This window comes from Maylandia zebra, linkage group LG6 (genome assembly GCF_041146795.1).
Source record: "Maylandia zebra isolate NMK-2024a linkage group LG6, Mzebra_GT3a, whole genome shotgun sequence".
Taxonomy (NCBI): domain Eukaryota; kingdom Metazoa; phylum Chordata; class Actinopteri; order Cichliformes; family Cichlidae; genus Maylandia; species Maylandia zebra.
Genome location: NC_135172.1, coordinates 34,805,497 through 34,827,893, shown reverse-complemented (window position 1 = coordinate 34,827,893; position 22,397 = coordinate 34,805,497). Strand labels below are relative to the sequence as shown.

Here is a 22,397-nt window from a genome sequence, read left to right as displayed (position 1 = left end):
CAGCTGTGGTCAGTTTACATACACTCATTGTGAGCTTGCATGTCATAGTAACTTTTGAATTTTCACAATTTCTTTGAACTGTTCTTATCCCTTTTCTGACACGTTTAATTTTATTTTGAATTTTCTCTAATCCACACAGGGTCAAAATTTTATGCAAGGGCTCAAATATATGCACACGCTCCGTTAAATGTTTCAATAAATGGTGCTGAAGGTTCTACAGTGTGGTGGCGAGGCCAAGGTCTCTTAATTTCTCAAGAGTGATTGTGAATGACTACAGCTGCTAGCTTCTCTTTGCTGCCATGGTGGAGTGACCAATACTGCAATTGGAAAGTGCAAGAAACTCAGTGAAGCCTTAAATTAGAACTGGAGATTTACACAAACTGGAAAGGCCTCTTGGAGCCGTTTCTAAACAGCTGTATTCAAAGATAATCAGTTCAAACAAACTTAACAATTGGACGTATCACTACTTTTCCAAGGTCTACAAGAGACCAAAATAGTCACCCTCAGGTGAGAGAAAATTGGTTAGAATTGCTGTTAACTGGAAACTGGTGGAACACCAGAGCCACTGTCCACAGTGAAGCAACTTCTACAATGGACTGAGAATGTACCAAAAGCCCTGGTCTAAAATTATAACTTTTAAGCTCGACTGGAATTTTCACCTGCCCACAGTGACAAGCCAGATGCCTTCTGGAGAAAAGTAATATGATCAGATGAGACAAAGATTGAGGTATTTGCTTATTTATAAGGGGCATGTTTAAAGGAGCAGAAAGGTGAGGCTTTCATCCCAAAGAACACAATGCCACCTCTCAAGCACGCTTGTGGAAGCATCATTGTCTGTTTTGATGCTAATGGCATTGATGCATTGCACAAGATTGATGGAGTAATGAAAGAGAAGGACTACCTCCAAATTCTTCAACTTGACTTCACATCAACAGCTAAAGGGTTGAAAATTGTACACAGTCAAATATTCCAACAGGACAATGATCCCAATCAAAGCCCTGAACTCAACCTTACTGAAAATATGTAGACTATGCTTAAAAGCCGAGTTGGTGCCAGAAAATCAACCAATTTAAATGATCTCTACCAATTCTGCCAAGAACTATCCAGCCAAGATTATGCCAGAAGAATAAAAGAACCTTCTCGAGGTGCAACTTGCTAAGAGACATTTAGCCAAATAAAAATGTGGGTCTATGTGTATATTTGTGGCTACATGTATCACTTTGACCCTGTGCAGATGAGAGAAAATCAAAAATAAATTAGGACTTGTTTTTACAAGTTGTTGAAGATGTATGCTGTATGATCATTCCACTCTGGAAAAAAGAATAGTTCGGTCATTGAAATCAATTAAAAGCTCAAAATGAGCATGGCACTCGTGGCCATGATGAGCGTAACCACAGCAGCAATTAAAGTGACAGGTGGTAAGTATGTTCCTTTTGGCATGGGAATCATTTTATTAGCAACTAAAAGGCATTGTCATTTCAAAGCACAGTTGTACCACACTTTAAAAAAAGCATCAGAAATTTATTTTTTTTTCAAAACAGCTTCATTTGATTGATTTATTCCATTTAGAAATAAAAGTTTGAATTCCTTCATTTAAAATTTGGTGTTTAACTTTTAACTAATTTATTCAAGTATCAACATTTTCAGTGATATGCTGGTGATAGATCCTCAAAGTTGGTTTTACAAATATTTGTCTGAACTAGTGGATTAAATTATGATGTGTAAAGTGAAATGGGTCACTCCCACTGATAAACTCATAATGTTTATGCCAGAGGAAGGTTAAACAAGAAAGCTCTACTGTAAAGGGTGCAGATATGGGAAAGAAAATACAAATAACGACACTTCAAGTAAGACCTTGAAGTGACATTTGAAGTTTTAAAAACTAATTGCCATTTAGACTCATTTCGATTGTTTTTAAATGAGAGAAAAATTAGTTGTTAAATCACAAAATGGAGCTGTAATAAATTTTATTTGAAAATTTAGGATGAATGATGCTGCTTTCTTTAACATATAGCTTATAGTATAGGCTACTACTAATAATCAAGACTGCAATCTGTTTCAAACAAGCTCTCATTTCCTGAACATAAAACCAAAAAGCTCTTGTCACAGAAATTTATATTTTAGATATAGTTTTGTAAGGAAAAACTTATTTCATGAAGCCTTTTTAACACATATTATGAAATTTACATGGAGATTTTGTAAAACAAATAAAATAAAAGCAAACACCTAATTATCAATAAATGCAGTTCCTCTAATAGCCTCTTGAGGTTGCTTCCAAAGGCAAAAGCAGGCTAGAAAAGACCAAACCCAGCAATCAAAACAACATGTTTACAGTTTGTTTGAGTTTTTTTTAATTCACCTTTTTGGATTGTGTTATGCTTTAAAGTAGTTTCGACCTTCCAGAAATATGGTGGTGGCCACAATTCTAACTCTAAGGGTTCTGGATGTGGAGATGGTTGCCAGATGTCCTCTAAACTTGTATGATTGCTGTCTTATTGATTTGACTCTATATTATCATATGTCCAAAATGGCAGACAAGTTAATGTCACTTGGTTAACAGTCACATGGCTTCAAAACCTCAATTTCACTCCAAATAGTGGATGAGGACCTGCAGCATCCTATGTCAGAACACCTGTCAATCAAGCAGCCACGCCCCTGATTCAATTATCAGGTGAATGAGTTATAAAAACTTTGAACTGCTGTGAGGAGGGACACTATTGCCTCTATTTGGGGGGGGGGGGGGGGGGTCGATCCCAATGCTGGTATAGGTATCGCAATACTAGCGCAATAGTATTGATATTTCTAATTCTATCCTCCAACTTCAGTATTTAGACCTCAAACATACACTGTGAAAAATGTCTGAACCTTTTTGTGTTAAATGTACATGTACAAGCTGACCCAAAGTGTATTAAAGACAGGCACATTGACATTCCAGGTCTCCAAAAAAGAAACCTAACCCCTTAAACCCTTTATAAGTTGCCTTTATAGGGTAAACATATCAGTATCGGTATTAGTATCGGCAATATTTAGTTCATATCTGATCGATACCAAAATGTGCAGCATGGCAGATAACTAGCTGACTCCCTTTCAGAGACCGCCTCAAGTGGCCAGCAGAGGAACTGCAGTTTTTGACACTTCCACATTCTCCGCTCTGGCTGCATTTTTCAGGTTTGGAGGTCGTCTCCCCCACCCCGACGTCCTGCAAAGTCAAGTTGAGACTGAAGAAAAAGCCGAACACTCTACTACATTAAGCCCCGCCCCCTCAGGATTACAAGCCTCTCCTCCTCTCCCCACCCTCCCCCCTTCCGTGTCCCACTAAGCGGTTTCAGAGCGTGAAGGGACTCGTCCCTACAGCCACGGATGCACGGTGCAACATGGCGACAGAGGTAAGACACTCGCTCGGTTTAATTTCCAGCTCGGGTCCGGTTACCGGCACGAACAGTGACATGAAGGTTTAAACGAAACAGGCGCGGCTCCAGTTAACACGGACGTTGAGGGCATGGAGGCTGCACACGGTTAACCTGTGCGGATCACTTGTATCTGGAGTGACCACTGTGTCCTACATTATCACGCCAGTTTCGCCAGAGGATTTGGTCGTTTTCATTTCATTTTTTTTTTTTTTTACCACATAAACGCGTTCTAGTATTTTGTTTAAAGAGAAAAAAAAAGGGAGGGAGGCATTTTTGAAAGTCAGCTGAGCTATAAGAAAAAAGGATCAGTGCAGCCCCCTCCGTCCCTGCCATGTTAAGCTGTTTTGGTGAAAGCAGATCTGTTTTTGTGTATTGAGAAGCCACGTTAATCCGGTGACAAGCAACTGTGTTTGACTACACACACATACCCACTCACACACACACGGAGGACAGCCGTTCAGCACCATGGACAGAAGCCACTCCACCCCGACCTTCCTCCGTGCTTTGCCTGACTCCCTTTTCCTCCATCTGTGCTTTCATGTAACCAAAAATAATGGTGACGCACAAAACTGATTATATCAAGCATAAACAAGCTTGTATGTAATACTTGTTTGGCCTCTAAAAGTCTGCTTCAGCTTGTTCCGTGTAATCGATCCGTGTTTAGCCGTAGTGAAATGTTGTCCCGTCTCCCTGCTTTCCTGAAAGACCAAGAGAAAGTGTGTGTGTGTGTAAAAGATCGTATGTCTGATGCTGGGCTTTGCTCCAGCAGTCAACAAGGCAGAAAAGCGTGCAGACACTGAGCCAACGAGTGATCGATCACATCTACTCCATCACCCTGTTCCTCTAAATCAGCTGCTGTTTGTACACATTACAGGTGAACAGGTTCTCAGGGATGCACATAGAGGGATACATAGCTCTCTTTTGGGACTCATTAAAGAGATACTATATTAACCCTTACTGTATTACTCTCTCTCTCTGTGTTATTTGATTCCCACAGTTTCATAACCTGCAGGAGTTGAGGCACAGTGCATCTCTGGCCAACAAAGTATTCATTCAGAGAGACTACAGTGAAGGAACCACCTGCAAGTTTCAGACCAAGTTCCCCTCTGAGTTGGAGAGCAGGGTAAGGAAACTGGAGGAGTTACAGTGTAATGTGATTTAATTCTAGGTTTTATATTGTGTTTTAATAGGTGCAGATCATACAAGCATTTAGATCTTTGTTAGCATCATGGTCTGAAAAGAAAAAGTCTGTTAAAAGGCATTATCATGACATTCATATGCTTGATAATAGATGCAAAATAATATAAATAATATAATAAATATAAACGCATATACAGTAACAAAGTTTCATTTCAGTACCGAGTAAAGCAAAACACACAAATCACTCCACATTCTCTGTTGTTCACTGGTTTCAGCGTATTTGAATGCTTCTTCCCACTTCTTTTTAAACATGTTATTTATTGAGGATCATGTTCCCTATTTTTGGCATCATTTTAACACGTATAGAATAAAGCCTTATGTCATCATATCATATGTGTGTAGAGTTCATTTGGGGTGGACAAAAAGTGAATCTTTCAGCATCAGACACTTAATTCCCTTTATTTTATTGATTTTTAATGTAGCAATATAAGGGTTTCATGACTCAGATCGGTTCTTTCACATGTAGATAAAGCAAACAAAATTCCTGATTGCTAGATAAAATTGTTATGCTGTGTAGAATGATATACGCACAAAGCTCTGTGATTTGGTCAGTCATTACCTCGCTAGCTTTTATCACTGTGGAGTAAAAAGTATGAGGTGTAAGTCGTCCATTAAGAGGGTTGCTGACCCACTATTGATTATGTGCCTCATCACATGAGCCAAGGTGGGAAAAAGGGTGTGGGTCATTATAACCAGAGGTGTGGGTGAAACCATTGTGAGACCTTGCCTCACCCTATTATATGACCTATTGAGATCAACTGACGCATGATGTGAGTGGGCGTTAAGGCATCTGTGCAGGGATTTCAAAACTGCACTGTAGGTGGCAGACAGTTGGTGTTGTAAGCCACACCCTCTGTTCAGAGTGGACATAGATGGCCTCTTAGACTCGTCTTTCAAGACGAGTGACCTTTGTCCTTTAGATGCAGATGTACAGCTGAGTCTTGTCCTGTCAAGGTGGCTCTTTTATGTTGTGCCAAGTGTTTACGGAGTGGCTGCTTGGTTTCTCCAATGGAGCCCTCCTCGCTGCACTGTACTGCATACACTACATTGTTTAGTTTGTGTTTGGAGGTTTTTTCCTTGGGATCAACCAGCTTTTGTCTAAATGTGTGTGGCTGTGTCTGAACTACACTGGGATGTCCTGCTTGGAGAAGACTCTCCTGAGTTTCTTTGATAAACTGGCTACATAAGATATGACGTTTGTCCTTCTGATTCTCCCTAGTTGGTGTCTGACCTTATTTTCTGTGCATCCTTGCTGATTTGATGAAAGCTCAATTGGGAAATCCACATGTTTTAAGAGCTTTATTTACATGTGTGTGTTCCCTTTCTTTTCCTTCTGGCTTAAAGGGAACAGTTTCTGTGTTGTAGGGTCCTGATTACTCCAAGTTTGTGTTCCAGAGGGTGGTGGGAGTCAAAGAGTAGGTACTGGTCTGTGTGTGTAGGCTTCCAGAAATGACAAACTGTTATACTTTGTATCTTTCCTGGTAAACTATCATTCTATCCACTGAGTCGATGTGAACAGTGAAGGCTTCTACTTCTTGGGTTTTGATTTCAGAGTTTAGATGTGATGATGTGTGTTCCCCACAAGGGAGCTAGGATGGTTGCAAGGTGCTTGGAAATTTTGTAGGTGGCTGAGTTGATACTGCTTGGGACTCCTTTGTGGATCTTTGGAAGTCCATATATACAGGGTATAGCATTTCCTGGGTACAGGAAGTGTAGTCAGTGGCTTCATCCATTTCAAGTTGTTGTAGGCAACTGATGACTTTCTTTTCATAGTTGCTTGTGGGGTCTCGTCTTAAAGCTTCATAGGTATTGTTGTAAATGTGGAGGAATAAACACAGCTGGTCACTGGGTCATAGCTGGAGTCCCAGGTCTCATCAGCACTGACGATTCTTGAAATGAAGGTCAGTTTCACACGTTAGCTGATGTTTGAGGTTTATGCTGAAATCTCGCAAGTGCATGGGCAATAAAACACTCGCAGCGTCTTCCATGGAAGTGACTTCAAAGGGGAAATTAAAATCATGCAATATTTTTTCCCTTCTCCAGCTCAGTAAGTTACTTTATTAAACATAGTATTTGCTGTTGCTACTCAATGACCCCATTTCTGCTCTTTTGTCTGTCTCCAGATCGAGCGAACACTGTTTGAGGACACTGTGAAGACGCTGAATAACTATTATGCAGAGGCGGAAAAGATTGGAGGACAGTCCTACTTGGAAGGGTGTCTGGCCTGCGCTACAGCATATCTCATTTTCCTCTGCATGGAGACACGTTATGAGAAGGTCAGAATCCAATACATTTTGATGTTCTGGGACAAATTAACATGTAGTTTGGATTTTATATTGCTTCTCATTTTTCCTCTTCCGTCTGTGTGTCAGGTGCTGAAGAAGATTGCCAAGTACATTCAGGAGCAGAATGAGAAGATTTATGCTCCCAGAGGTCTCCTTATCACAGATCCCATAGAAAGGGGAATGCGTGTTGTATCCTTATTCTGAATTTTGGGTGTATTGCAAAAAAAAGCAAAACAAAACCACATTTCTGTAAAATATTTGTGCAATTTATTATAAACCACAGATCATTTTTGTTCCTTAACAACTTTTAACAGATAGAGATCTCCATCTATGAAGATCGGGGCTCCAGTGGCTCCAGCTCAGGGAGCAGCTCTGTGTCCGGCAGCACTGCTCGATGACTGGATGCTTCCTAAACCTGCGTCCACCTGATCACTCACAACCATGAAGGAAAACCTAGGATGTAATACGACTCCTCTTCCAACACCAACCACCCCCTCAGCTACGCTCACACAAAGTATTCACCAGTTTTTTTCCCCATCATGTCCCTAACTTGTTCAGAGTAGACACTTGAAACACGCACTTTAGTGGTTTATTACGAAAGAAATGTGCAGGTGCTGATGCACTTTTGCTAAGATGTAATGTCTCAATGAAAAGGATGAAAAGATGCAGCTAGTGATGCTTTGTGTGATCCCACCATTTCTCTCCTTCCTGTCTGATTTCAAGATAAAAGGGACGAAGTGCCTCATCTGCTGTCATTGTACCACGTAGGCCAGATCAACCTGGGCTGCACCCCAAACACTGGACCAAACACAAGACTAGACCCCAAATTCAGCACCTCTTCCAAATCGGCTCTAAATCATGCTGTCTGGCAGCAGATGAATGCCATTTAAGTCATCCATAATGTAGCAGATCCTCCATATTTATGATGAAGCTTGTATTTCCTTTTTTAAAGTCATAGCCACAAATCCAAGTACTAACCTCTTGGTTTCATTGAGCGAGAGCAACTCTTCCTAAATTTAGATTATGCAAAGACTCGTTGTGCGTGAAGCGCAGCAGTAAGTAAAGAAGGGATGGGTCAGAAATGTCTTCCTAAATTATACCTGTAAGTGTTTATGAAAATACACCAACCCTTCCCTGCTTTATGAACAGACTTCCAAAGAAAAATAACTGCCAAAAAACAAACTGGCTCACAAATGTGAATGTTTCTTTTATTTTGGTGACATTTTGTGCAAGAACAAGTTTTCATACTGCTTATTGTTTTAATACACATGGTAGAAATGACTGGCGTCAAATAAACAGTTTCATCACAGCCCCATCGAGCTCATTGTTCTTGTATTATACAAATATATGAAATCAGTGTTACTCATATTAAGCATTTTAAATGATTACAAACATAAGAAAAGGCTCAGTACTCAATCTGAGCTGCTTGTTGGACATAAACCAGAAGCCAAGTTTCATGTAAACAAGCAAGTGCAACGCTATAAATACCTCCCAGGCATCCATATTTCCCTCCCTTTATCTGTTGTTGCCAATTTTTCTCTCTGCCTTAGAGTGTCATCATTTAGATTGGGTATAAAAATCTTTCTAGTTGAACCTGCCCCATTCAGACAACACTACCATCCTCAGCATCAAATCAAATGTGATGGAAGGAAGGACACAGATTATCTAAGCAGGAATATAGAAGAGCAGCTGCTAAATGGAAGTTTGCAAATATCAAAAGCAGCACTGGTTAACATTTCTGCATTAATACTCTCAGCATGGAAGGTGAAGAGGATTGCTCATAGCAACGCCTACGGATGACATACTGGTCGTGTAGTTCCTCTGAGCTCCACAGTTTTCAGTACTTGATCAAATTGTTAGTCTAAAATCCAAGTGCTTTGTTTCAGTGTCAAAGCTCTCACTGAGTTATCAATAATGCATTAAAGATACAGTAAGCAAACAGCCCAAATCAGTGATAATGTAGCTGCTGGATTTGTCACTTAAACTCAAAGGCAATGTTGTGTACACTTTGTTTGACATGTCAGTAAGCTTAGAGTTTATTACCAAAATATTTGGTTTAATTCTTTAGCTTGACAGTAACATGATCCGTAAATCAGTGTAAAAGACAACAATATTAAACATCATTAAATCTTAAATTTACTGGAGACGGACACCATTTCCAAAAAAACCAAAGATGTATAATTTTATGCAGCCCTTTTTTTCTAAAGGCATTTTGTCTTCACAGCAGACAAAGCTGACAAAGTGGTAAAGAAATTAACAAATTGATAATGTCCACTCAGGGCCGTGGTATTGTGGACACTGCTAACAGTCACCGATACCTAAGTAGCACAGAGGTAACAAAAAAAACCTGCCTTAAAAAATTACTTAACAATTTAAGCGTATTGCTTATTTTGTTACAAATTCCTCATGCCTGCATGCACTAACTGGTTATTTGGCACTACAGCTTCCACATGCAGCCAGCTCATCAAAACAAACAAGCAAAGTTCAGGATGGACATGCTCCATGCATGTCACAGTAATTTGTTCTAGCAGGTGTTAGATCCAGGTGACCAGCGCTGGATAGAGGTTGTCTTTTCCCTGAAGACTAGTCTCACTTCATTTCTGATACTGCAGACAGGAATAAAACACACTGTAATAAAACTGTCTTAAACCAGGAGGCTTCAAACATGGAGACCGAAGATCGAACACCATCATAAAATGGAGCCAGTGCTGCATGGGTGGAGAGAACAGAGGAGAGTAACAGTGAGGGAGGACGAGACAGACAAGCAGACATCAGATTAATACTAAACAAACAGAATGACTAAAAATGAAGACTTGGTCATCCACGTGTGAAGACAAGGACAGGTACAAGTGGGGAAAATTGGGGAACTCAGGGTAACCTTTGTGGTTTGCACTAAATACTTTCAGTTACTCTGTGTCAGCCACAGTTCGTGTGTCTTGTTCTGTTTCAGCACGTTTTTAGTGCAAATTCAGCATCTCTTAAGTCACACAGGAAACACTTCCTTGCATTTGTTACTCTCAGGGTAGCAGGGGTAATGCTGAGACTGGAGGATTAAAATGTGAGTACTAGAACAGTTAAGACTGACTTTTGAGCTATGAAATAATTTGAAAGAGCCGGTGTATTGATAGGAACAAGTTTATTCACTTCATTTAAAGCCATAAAAGAGAAAAGAAATCTTAAAAAAAGGAAAATGAAATAAATCTGCTCACAGAGTAAAGAAAAACAACCAACTCTCCCTTTTAAAAACCAAAGCAAAAGACATTTTTTTTCTGTAACATTATTGTAAACCACAAAAATCCTTTATTGCATTTCATGTGATTCTCTTTAAAGACCTGTAGAAAAAATAAACATTCAATTAAAAATAAAATAATATCTGGTTTTGGATTATTTTATGAATCTTTAAGACTTGCTCACCTGCACAGCGTCCATTCCTGACAGTAAAGCCGTTACCACACTAAAAAGAAAAGAAAAAAAATAGAGGAAAAGGTTTTTATCCAAACCAAATAAGCTGATTCTGAGACGTTTTAAAAACAATTTACTTTTATTTTTTGAAAGGTAGGAGTAAAATATCTTATAATTAAACTAACCAGAGAGAGAGAGAGATTAAGGCTTTGGTGTTGTTCAATTCACTGCTCCACTAACAGAAAAAAAGGCGTGTTCATAATTCATGCTGGGAATTCGGGCTGTGTACCTGCGTGTCATTGGCAAGCTCAGTGGTTTCCCCTTCTTTGGGATAGGTGACTTCCAACACAGAGTTCATTTCACCAGCCTGAAGAGCTCGAGTAAAACTAGTGCTGTCTGGCCAGGAGACCTCGAGCACCTTCACCTCATCATTTCCTGGGAGTCATGAGTACAAGACACAATACTACGTTACATTTTACAAGTACAAATTTGTATTTTGGGATTCGATTTAAAAATATCTGCTGGGATGCTACCTGCCTCCTGACTATCAAACTATGTTTTACAGACTGATGTGAGAACATCTCATCTTAATTTTAGCAAGAAAGGACATTAGCTTATATCCCAAAATTTGTAAACTTTTACCAGCCATTAGTTATAACACCAGTATCTGGTTTAAAGTAAAAAAATATCAGGGATACTATTGTTTAGCTGAGATGTCTAAAAACACCAATGACAAAGGCACACATACTGAGTTCTAGTGTTTGACAGGATAGATGCACGATCACAAAAAAAAAGCTGTTTGGCCAACAATCTGCTCTAGTGTTTACTTGTGAGGTGTCTGCTGTTTTTTCAGTGTCTACAACATTTAAAAGGAAATCACCTAAACCAAAGTGGGCGACTGGCTCCATCTCACATAGATATCCAGAGCCTCCATCAATGATGCGCGTGTGAGCTCCACTCTGACTGGTGAAGACTGTCACCTTGGCACCCCGGGCGAAAGAACCAAACTGGGTGCGAGGAATGACCCGCAGCCAGTTATTGGATGATCCCTAGCAACAAGGATGTTCATGGATTATTATTCGCTAACTAATAATAAGAAGACCAGTTAGTAGGTATATCATTAGGCTGTTAGTAAAAAGAAAAACAAACAAACTCCACCCGACAAATACACACACGCACACCCACCTGCGTGACCTTAAAGACAGAGATTGGCTGCTGGGCGCTCTCCCCGTGTGCCAACAGCAGGTCCAGCTGTCCATCCCCATCCAAGTCAGTCACAGTACCACCTGTCCAGAACACACAGAGTGCTTTCACTGAACTGACCTACACATCAATGTCAATGGGGAGTCTCCCTGACAGTTATATTTCTGAGGCTCATCCAAACACAGAGGCAGTTCAGGCAACCTCAATATATTTTAACCGGCTAGGATGTTCTCTAATATTTTCACATATTGATTATTGTTTTGTTACCAGGTGAAACAACACTTCAATAGAGTCACTTTTCAAGAAAGCCATAAAAATCATTCTCAATTGATTGTAATATTTTAGAAAAAAAACATCTGTATATCACTATTTTGTGTCTGTATTGCCTGGGACTACACATCTAAAAGAATTGGCAACTTAATATATGTTAGATTTTTAAACGGATATCCATTAAGATGTACCGTGCCGGTTAAATGCATAGGAAAAACAGCACAAAATGTGCTCTGATATTAAGAGTTTACAGACCTGTTCCTCTCCCTTGTGGCTCTTCAGCATCTCCCACATTAAGTTCCTGGATCAAAGGGTCTGCATTAGTCCTCCTTGAGACCCTGCAAAAAAGGAAACAGCCAAAAAAATAAATAAATCTAGTAACAGTTATTTTTTAATTAACAAAGACATTTCATTGGAAATTTAACAAATACATGAAATCTAACCTGAACAGCCTATTGGGAGCATTTCCTCTGTAGGCAATATTGTTAAAGAACACCTCCAACTCCTTGTCATTATCAAAGTCAGCAGCAATGACTGTGCGAATAGGTGAGGCTTCAGCAAATCTTCCAGTAGCAATATTCTGCAAAGAAAATTGTACTTCTCTCAAGATACACTTTATTAAAACCTTTTGTTTTTGCCAATTTTGTCACTCCTCTCTTACCTGGAAACTGGAATCGCTGCGCTGCAGGAAAAGTCTGTGTGGGCCGTTCCAGTTGCCATAAACAATGTCTGTCTTTCCATCTCCATTGAAGTCAGCCAGTGCTACTCCTCTGCCATGCTGGTATTGGTCCTCCACACCTGTTTGCATGGGCACAGTGTTAAAAGCAACTAATCCAATTTTGTACAATAAAAAAAAACTAAGTAAAAGTGATCAGAGGACCTTCATATGTCTCTTATATTTAGTGCTACATCCAGGAGACTGCTAGATTAGTTTAGCATAAGGACTGGATTCTGGGGGGATAAATCAGCCTGGCTCAATAACAGTAAGACGCTCCACATACCTGAATGTCTTAAACTCACCAGTTAGCATTTTCACTTGTGTTTGATTAATATTCACATGACAGGCTGTGTTACTTCATGAGGTGTTATCCTTATGAGCCTACCAGACAGCCAGCAAATGTTATAGTAAGCTAAGCAAATAGACTGATTAAAATAAAACAGGGCATCACCTGCTACAACCTGTTGTGGTAAGGAGAGAGCTGAGTGTAAAAGCGAAGCTGTCAATTTACCAGTCAATCTAAATTTCTACATACCTGGTAGAAGTGGCCAGGTGGAAATCTGGGCTTCTCTACTTAGACTGCTACCCCTATGACCCAAACCCAGATAAGCAGTAGAGGATTGATGGATAAATAAACAGTCAAACATAAAAGCCTCCAAATATTTCTAATCTCTTGGTAACTCTACAAATCATATATAAATCACATCATATCAATAAAGATGTAGTTTGATGACTATATCGATTGTGGTTGGCAGTTCGTCTTGTAACCGGAAGGTTGCCGGTTCGAGCCCCGGCTTGGACAGTCTCGGTCGTTGTGTCCTTGGGCAAGACACTTCACCTGCTGCCTACTGGTAATGGTCAGAGGGGCCGATGGCGCAATATGGCAGCCTCGCTTCTGTCAGTCTGCCCCAGGGCAGCTGTGGCTACAACTGTAGCTTGCCTCCACCAGTGTGTGAATGTGAGAGTGAATGAATAGTGGAATTGTAAAGCGCTTTGAGGGCCCCGAAAAGCGCTAAATAAATGCAATCCATTATTATTATTATTATTATTATTATTATTATTATTATTATTATTATTATTATTATTATTATTATAATTTCTGGTTTTTTCCAAAGGTTGCTGCATAAACAGAGACCACCCCCACTAACTTCTGATGCACACTCAGGCATTTTGTTCTATAAGCTGGCCTGAAATATGACACAAGCCATTCAGTTCAGAAAAGCGAAACAAAGGTTCCTCCTAGCTGGCATTCACAGGGTAAATGAATAATATAATATATAATAATAATATAATAATAAAAAAGTAAATAAATTTAAAATTAGAAACCAAATAATGGAAGAGTGAGATGAGACAAAGAATACCTGATATGAAACCATAAGTTGAAGGACAGACTGCAGAAAGTACTACTGAGTTAGGCTTCATGTTCCCTTACCACTTCATTCTCACCTGCCTGTGTTGCCATGTCAACAAAAGCCCCATTTCCATTATTCTTGAACAGGAAGTTAGGTCCATTTTCATTGTCACAGAACACATCAGACCTCGACTCGCTCAGGATTGGTCCAACGACCACACCGCGACCACCTGACCAACGAGCCAACAGTGAAGCTTTCAGTTGTTTTTGACAACTTCAAAAAAAAAAAATCAAAAAAAAAAAATCCCATGTTTCAGGTAAACACTGTGACATCTCACCTGTGTACCTGTTGACTCCGGCCTCAGCAGCTACGTCAGACAGCGCGATGATGCCCTTGCTCACATCACTGGCAGCCTCGTCCATTTCTAAGAGAGCGTGGGGGCCAACATTTCCACTGGCGTAGTTCGCCACGTAGACTGAGTAACGGCCTGTTCCCTGCACAGAAACATCGGTAACTTAGAATAACGTATAATGTACTCAAATGCAATGAGATAGAAGAAATAGGTGGGTTCACTCACCTTTCTATCAACACATGCGACTGAACGTCCCGCCATCCGATTAGCAACACCACGACGTACATTCAGCTCATCGTTGAGCAGATCTTCAAAGCGGCCATTACGAAACTTGAAGAGCTTGTCAGTGTATGTTGCTCGTCCTTGACAGAGAAAGAAAAATTATTTGGTTCCCTCAAATTACTTTGATGACACTTTAATTTCAGGATGACTTTGCAATATCATATTTACCAGAGTAGGCATTGTTTGTATTAAGAAAATAGATTTCTTCTCGTCCATCTCCATCCACATCGCAGGCAGCAACTCCAATAGCATTTCCTGCCTGGTCTCTCAGAGCATAGTATGGAGAGTTACTGTCATCAACAGCAATGTTTACCAGCTTTTTCTGAGTCCTGTCATACTTCAGCACCAGGTTGGGCCCGTTGTACCTGAGAGAAAACGTGATTTTGATTTATTTTTTTATCACAAATTTCTGCATAAAAATCCTCACACATGGTAATACACTAACACTCACACTTACCCTGCCACCACCACTTCCAGGTCACCATCACCATCCACATCTGTCACAGCCATCCCATAGTTGAGTTGTGTGGGATTGTGCAGATTGTCAGGGGGAAGCATGGTCTGTGTAACAACCTGAAGCATGGGATTCAGGTTTTGGGCATGGGAGTGATGCCAGAGTGTCACTAGTAGGAGCAGCAGACCCGAACCCCACATTATTCCAACCTGGCGAGACACGGAAGTCAGGAAGATATCTTGTTTTGAACAAAACTTGCAAGAAACATCTGAAACTGAGAATTATAATACAAAACAAAACAACATTTCTTAACAATTGAAACTAAATATGAAAATAGAATTATCCGAATTGATCGAAAGCGATCAAATAAGTACGTTAAAAGAAAGAAGAAAAACAAAAACATAACCACCAGACATTGTTTTAAACGTGGAGTGTTTCTGTCTAAATCTACCAACCAAAAGCCTTTAAATCCTTTAAGCTATAAAATTTCAAGACGTTAAAAAACACAAAACGCAAAAACTACTAATATATCTCCAGCAAATACATTTTCTGTATTTCTGACTTGTTTTTCCTCCAGCGTAATGACATGCAATTCACTGATTTTAATAAAAACATGGATGAAGCCTTTTCCCCATTTTGTGCAAAGCAGAGGCGTGAGCAAGAATTCATTCCCTTCATTATGGCAATACCGTCTTACCGTATCAAGGTGTGGAGGAGAAAATGCGTCTCCTGCAGTGAAGATGATGTGTTTATAGTTGTGAAGCGAGCTTGTCAACGCCTCTATTACACAAATAAGTTTCATAAATTACAAATTTACGAAACACCTTGTGTAACGCGGAGAATACTGTCCAATCAGCGAAGAACTATCTGACCGATGAAGATGGTGACCAATGGCTGAGCTGAATTTCTGTGCACGTGTCTCTTGCACCCAAGGGTTTGGTTTGTTTGTAGTTTATGTTAAACGATGGCACAGAAAAGATGGATTCGGTAGATAGTATATTTACCATTTCTTTTGGGGAAACTCGTTGAACTACAAAGGAAAAGAAAATTCGTTGGAAAAAGGAACTAATAACCTGGCAGTTATTCCGGATTTCGGAGCGGCAGTGCTGTAGAAGAACACAATTTCCCACTACGCTTTGCGCTAGGATTTGCTTGCGTCAAGTGTGCGACGAAAGTCTGTTGTTAAACAAATCATAAACGGGTAAGCCGACAGAGTAAATTTATTTGATTTAATTACAGATTAAATATTCTGAGTGAAAATAAATGAACATGAATGAATGTAACATTAACCGCTATTTATTTTATATTTATTTCTTCATTTAAAAATATCTTTACAAGCTACACGGGAGGAAGTTTAGTTAGCTAACTGAAGCTAGTTATTCAAATCCTGTTTATTTAGAACAGTTTGCCGCGTACCTGGCTGCTTCATTCCTTAATAAAGTCTTTAAAGTAAATTTAGAGTGTTTTGAAAATCTGCGAAGGTCTGACAATGTTCATGTTCTCGTTCCTCCGTGATCCAGATACTTTAACATCATTTAACCATGGAGGATGTGCAGCTTAAAGAAGACTGTGGTCCAACTCAACCAACACCTACACCTCCCTCTCAATCAAAGAGGCCAAGTCAGCCTCTGTACGTCCCCAAACAACGACTTCATGCCTCGAAAGAGAAAGCTCAGACTCAGGGAGAAGTTAAACCAAAAACCAGGCCTCGCTACACAGACAAAGCACGAAAGAACGCCAAGAACAAGAAGGACAAAGCTGGAGGAGCGAATAAACCATCGCCCGCTGGGGGAGAAGGAGATGGAGGTGAAGCGCAAAACAACGACGTTAAGCCAGATGTGAAGGAGGACCGATTACAGGGTTTAGATGCTGAGGCTAATGGGGAGTCTTCCGCCAAAGTGGAGGCAGGCGATACTGCAGAGCAGGAAGAGGAGAGCTGGGACACCTTGTTCAACGATGATGGAGACTGTCTGGATCCACATCTGCTTGAAGAGGTGAGAGCTTGATTTAGGTTTTGATAATCAAAACCCAAGACAGTCCAATCCAACTTTATTTATACAGCACTTTAAAAACAACAAAGTTGACCAAAGTGCTTTCCAATAATAAAACAGAGATAACAGTTAAAAACCATACATTAAGCAGACAAAGAAATAAATATAAATACCAATAAAATAAATAAATGGAAAAAGAAGATAAAAAAATCAGTATATTAAATATTAAAACATGAGTAAAATAGACAATAAAATATACAATGAATAAAATTAACAAAATATAAAAGATTAAGAGTGACCAACAGCTGACTAAAACTGACTACAAGCAGACTCTGGTACTACTCCTAAAAAGCCTTCGAAAAAAAGTGTGTTTTTAAAAGTGACAAGCAGAATAATGTCCACCCAGATTCACATACACATTGCTGATAATTAACCTAAAAAATCCTATTTAATATGATGCAAAACAGATCTTTTTCTCTTCTCATCATTGTCTTCTCTCCTGCCTGCCTTGAATGCACAGCTGGCTTTGAAGGAAGGAAAAAAGAAGGAGTCAATCCAAGAGCCTAGGTTTGATTACTACAACATGGACAGAGCCAGTTATGATGATGATGATGATGATGACATTGACCTCACAGAGGATGAACTATCTCATATTGTAGAGATCTACGATTTCCCTACAGAGTTCAAAACAGAAGACCTTCTTAAGCTGTTTCAGTGCTACCAGTAAGTCTCTAACCATGTTAGAATTGTACAAACTTTGTTTTTGCCTTATATACTGTATGTCCTTTTATATTTGCAGAGATGTCAGTAAACCTCTGCATCTATTTGCATGATTCACAGTTTGAAATAATCCTTTTTTTTATCGTATACTGAGCCTTGGTGCAGCCCTGAGTTCAGCATTGTCTGAAACCAGCTGCTGCAGCTCTTTTTTTTGTCTTGGTGCTAGCTGTGTTCTTCTAATTGGGTGGGACTGCAGGTGAGAGGGGCTTCTGTGCTCACTCCAAGATCACTGTTCCACCAGGCTGTTCTTGACATCATGCAGATGAAGTAGAAGAAACTTTTTTAATAGAGCATTTGGATGAGTACCATTGTAACAGTATATGTTAGAAAATAAGGAAAGGATAATAGGTTTACTTTAAGACAAAAAAAGTTGTGAAATCTATGAAAGAGCACAAGTATATGATTTTAACATCTTTAGGGAGCACTGTCTTCCTTTTAGAGCTAATGCTCTGAGGGCATGTTGTGAAATATTCTTACTACCTTGTGTGATTTCTGACTGTCTTTTCAGAAAGAGAGGATTTGACATTAAATGGATTGATGACACACATGCCCTCGGCCTTTTCTCAAGCCCCATAGCAGGTAAGTAAAGCTCTGCCTCACATTTAAGGCAATTACAGTTCATTATGCTGTTCATTAAGTGTCATTGCTATGACTCATCATCTTGCTACGATGTTGTAAGTAGAATTGTTTTAGTAAAGAAAATCCTGTCCAACAATCTTAATGCTGTTTGCTCCTGAGCTTTTTGAGATTGTGTCTCTGTTACTTGGGCCATCGTTTTTCTGACTTCAGGTTAGAAAAACACATTTTTCAGTTGTAAGGAGATATTAAACTCACCGACTATTACATTTTGTTCATTTTCCCTTTTAAGCTCGTGAAGCTCTGAGATCCAAGAATCCACTGATGAAGTTGCGACCACTTTCCAAATCTTCCTCTGCAACAAAGGCCAAAGCCCGTAGCTGCTCAGGTGCGATTGCACATATCTGTGTTTGTCATTTTTCATAATTTTGTGTTTGTATAATAATAAAGCAAATCCATATTTGTTGAGAAAACCCTTTAGCTTCATATCCAATTCTCCAGTACACTACCATTTAGTCTTTCAAGATCCTCTGCATTCTTGACTGTGGGTTTGGTTTGTGTCTGTCGCTTCCTCAAACTGAAACTGAATTTCTACTTTGAATTGAATCTCACCTATGGTGCAGCCTACACAAATAGCTGATGTTGTTGCCAGCGTTTATACTTATGCCTGGTTTGCCTGCTTTACTCCTCAGTTTCTCCACTGAAATACCAATTGGTGGTCCAGTTTCTCTCTTTGAGATGATCCGTACTCTTCCAGTCAGCTAAAGAAAATGACAGCAGAAGAAGAAATGAATGGAAATATGTAGAATGAGCCAGTTACATATGTTACAGGCTTAATTAAGATGACGTGGTTTTGGGGTTATTGTGATGTTTGTAAAGTGTATTTTGGTGCCATCCAGGTTGTATTACACCACAAATTAAACATTTAAAGCGCTTAAAAACTGTTCTGTATCTCCCACATTTATATGTATCCTCCTTTCCTCTTGCCCCCAGACTACCTCCTGCCTGCTAAAGAGAGACCTCAGACGAGTGCAGCACTGGCTCGGAAGCTTGTGATCGGTGCCCTCGGTGTAAAGAGCAACCTCACAAAGGAGCAGCGTGAGGCAGAGAGGAAGAAACTCCAGGAAGCAAGAGGTACGTTGTACTTCTTTAGGTCTCCACTTACTTTTTGGGCTGAAGTCTCATCTTGGGTGGGCGGTTGCTAAACTAATTATGGATTCGGTAGCTAATGTGTGAGGGTCATACAGGGTGCTCAGTTAAACTGAGACGTAAGTACAAATAATTACTGTCCCAATAGTTGTATCACAAAGTTACCACCACAAGTGGGAGCTGTTTTCATACTTAACTGAAGAAAGTGGAAAGTTTCAAATGTAGTGCCAAAAGAAGTCCGTCCATTGCTGTGTAGGTTACAGTAAATCTATAATCAGTAAAGCAACCATTTCCTTTCACAGATGGAAAATAAGTATATAGGGCCAGAAAACAACCGCTGGCCATCCAATGACAGTCAGTCCAGGAAGTCAGGAAGTAAAGCACACTAAAAAAAAAGCTCCTTTGTTCTCAGTTTAGGCTCACTGCTGCACTACCATCAGTGAACAAATACTAAACTTGGTGTTGGAACAGATGCCATGTATGGTTCTATGTGAAGATTAATATGCAATCATCTTCAGCTCTTTACTGCTCTTCATGCGGCAAAGACAGTGATATAAATATAAGATTTTTGTTTGTCGTGTGATTTATCTTTCAGAACAAAAGCGCCTGGCAGCCAAGCAGAGGGAAGACGCTTGGGAGGGAAAGTAACTGGACAAACCTCTATTTTTTTTTCCCTTTAAATTCCTTGAGTCAGCAGAGGCTTAAATCATTTCTGTTTCATGTAATGCTCTGGTTTTTTAGCTGGCCACTCCTTCGTACAGGCATATTTCCGAGAAATGATTTTTTTTTTTTTCAAACTGTTTCCTGAGAGGCTTTTACCGTTTCCTTTGTCACTCAGTGTCTGACATCATAAAATGCTACATGATCAGATCACCTTCAATTATCTGTGAACTCACCGACTCACCTGGACTCTATGTATTGTAAGCACAGTCTGTAGTCAAGCACTGAAGCTAATGGTTCAGTTAACAAGTAACGAACGCGTTAACTGAAATACTTATCTGTACACATCCCCGTGTTTGGGTTTTTAAATGTTTTAAGATATAAAAGTGACGTGACGCTTTCAGTTACATGTCACTGAAGTTCAGTCATGTTGATTCGTTAAATTTTTATGTGTCACAACATTGTTGATTTTATCCAGTTTGAGTGATTAAATTGAAGATGGTGTCATTAAAAATTAATGCTGCATTGTTTGCAGTTTAAGTTTTATCAAAGTATTAACTTACTTTTAAGCCATCGTGTCAGGTGGTTTCCGGTGTTTGAACTGATACCCGATATTATGTATAATGTTTTGCTCAATGCAGCTGCTGTTATGTATGTCCAGTAAAAAAACAAAAAACAAAAAAACTGCTCGACTTCGTCTGTTAAAATCTGAGCGTGTGCTTAAAGACACGAGTCTAGACATTTCACGATGACAAGCAAAACTGTCATCAAAGATTTTCCTTGACATTGAAGCACCTCACTATTTTTGTGCATCACTTAAACAAATCTACCAAGATTTTCAGTTCAGCTCCTGTTTTTAGCTCCATCCATTCTTGCTCTGTTTGTTGACAAAATGTAATGACAGTACGAAGAAAAACGTGTCTCTTTATTCCTGACAAGCTTCTTTTTTTTTTTTTAAACTTTACAAAGGTAATCACTAAAGAGAGACAGTATTTATTCTAACTGTCATCAAACAGGGTTTCCCAAGAGTCAGCTTTCATAATTCAGCCACATATCTCAGGCTCCAGAGCCCTTTTTTGACAGCTGCAGGCAGACGCCTCTTCTGAGGCTTTACCCAGCAGACCACAGACCATGTGGCACTGCAGCTCATTCAGTTCCTCAGTGAATAATTACACCACTTTCAGCCAATGTGGAGAAGGCGTTTTAAATTTGTTCTTCAAGAGATTTGTAACAAAAATCAAATTTGCTGCTAAATTAAGTTTTTTTTTTTATTTTTAATTATTTTTTACATTTTTTTTTTAGCCCTTTCAGCCAGTCGAAATGTTCATGCACTAACAGAGCAGATTGCTGTGTACTTAAATGTTTAAAATGATTATTCCTTAAATTTAAGTAGTCCTGCAGATGACTGTGATTTATAGTTCCCCTCCTTTTAAACATCCAAATCGACCCTGTATTGCTCTAAGAGAGTTAGTTTTGTAACTGTTTAGCTCACTGGCTGTGGATGAATGAGGCACTGCCACGTGGCTCACAGTGGGCTAATTAAAGCGCTGCAGCATGAGAAAAAGTCTCATTACATATTTGTTTCCTTTCACATCAGTTCTTCTGAATGTGTATTGACACATTTATATCCATGCAGATAATGTGAAAGACGTTTTTGTAAAGCAGGTTTGAGGATTCAGTATTAGGAAGAATTTCCTTTTACAGTGTATCATTTGGTGTTTACGATGTGCTCTTTTAGAAGGTGATAAAAAATATCTGAAAGCATGTAATAGTTTTTTCTATATAATCATGAATACCAAGGCAGGATGAAAAAGGATAAAAAAAAAAAAAGCTTTTATTTAATGGGTGACTCATTAGTGTAAAAGTGGTTATATGATAAGTGATTCCATTCTCTATAATACACAATTTGATAACCTTGCAGCCTTAGAAGTACTTTAATGGTTCCCTTTTCTAGGTATCAGCGTTCAAACCATAGACTGTGTAACTGCTGCCACTTTGTGAAACATGTGCTCGAGGTGTTTTGCCAAGCCCAGCACTGGGTACACATATTATGTATTAAAAGCTATTTGTCCATTATATGAACATAAGCACAAAATTATGGAAATGCTAATTTGAAGAGTTATAAGTGGCTTGGCTTAACTTTTAAAGTACTGAAATGTTCAAATAAATGCATGAGCCATGCCAGTCTAAGTATATGCAGCTGGTACGGTGAAACTGCTCATTAAATCAGTTATTTCAGTCACTCTCTTCGCTAGCTAAGAATCTCTTCTGCAGGAACTTGTTCTTTTGTAGTGGTTGGTGATTTTTGAGCTG

The 22,397-nt window shown here is 39.4% G+C and overlaps 3 protein-coding genes across 4 annotated transcripts; 2 read left to right on the top strand and 1 right to left on the bottom strand.

Annotated features, from left to right (window-relative positions):
- The first annotated feature begins 3,188 nt into the window (after nt 1-3,188).
- golga7ba (golgin A7 family, member Ba) lies at nt 3,189-8,204 on the top strand. 2 transcript variants are annotated; one of them, XM_004539060.2, is made up of 5 exons: nt 3,211-3,386; nt 4,408-4,533; nt 6,734-6,886; nt 6,983-7,084; nt 7,210-8,204. In XM_004539060.2, exons 1-5 carry the CDS (start codon nt 3,375-3,377, stop codon nt 7,291-7,293), a joined length of 477 nt encoding a protein of 158 aa, XP_004539117.1. In that variant the 5' UTR covers nt 3,211-3,374; the 3' UTR covers nt 7,294-8,204. The 2 variants fall into 2 exon arrangements, with proteins under 2 accessions (XP_076741231.1, XP_004539117.1); XM_076885116.1 differs by having other exon boundaries at nt 3,189-3,386; nt 6,734-7,084.
- Nucleotides 8,205-10,014: 1,810 nt separating this feature from the next.
- On the bottom strand, nt 10,015-15,781 carry crtac1a (cartilage acidic protein 1a). Its single transcript, XM_014411936.3, has 14 exons — nt 15,626-15,781; nt 14,932-15,137; nt 14,643-14,839; nt 14,418-14,554; nt 14,178-14,334; nt 13,935-14,069; nt 12,432-12,568; nt 12,214-12,350; nt 12,026-12,108; nt 11,483-11,583; nt 11,178-11,346; nt 10,587-10,732; nt 10,310-10,349; nt 10,015-10,227 (listed from the first exon to the last, which is right to left on the bottom strand). The coding sequence occupies exons 1-14, from the start codon at nt 15,728-15,730 to the stop codon at nt 10,220-10,222; spliced, it is 1,758 nt and encodes a 585-aa protein (XP_014267422.2). The 5' UTR covers nt 15,731-15,781; the 3' UTR covers nt 10,015-10,219.
- A 150-nt stretch (nt 15,782-15,931) lies between these two features.
- On the top strand, nt 15,932-21,804 carry r3hcc1l (R3H domain and coiled-coil containing 1-like). Its single transcript, XM_004539061.6, has 7 exons — nt 15,932-16,129; nt 16,449-16,922; nt 17,440-17,642; nt 18,208-18,278; nt 18,568-18,663; nt 19,269-19,409; nt 20,020-21,804. Exons 2-7 carry the CDS (start codon nt 16,470-16,472, stop codon nt 20,070-20,072), a joined length of 1,017 nt encoding a protein of 338 aa, XP_004539118.2. The 5' UTR covers nt 15,932-16,129; nt 16,449-16,469; the 3' UTR covers nt 20,073-21,804.
- The last annotated feature ends 593 nt before the right edge of the window (nt 21,805-22,397 follow it).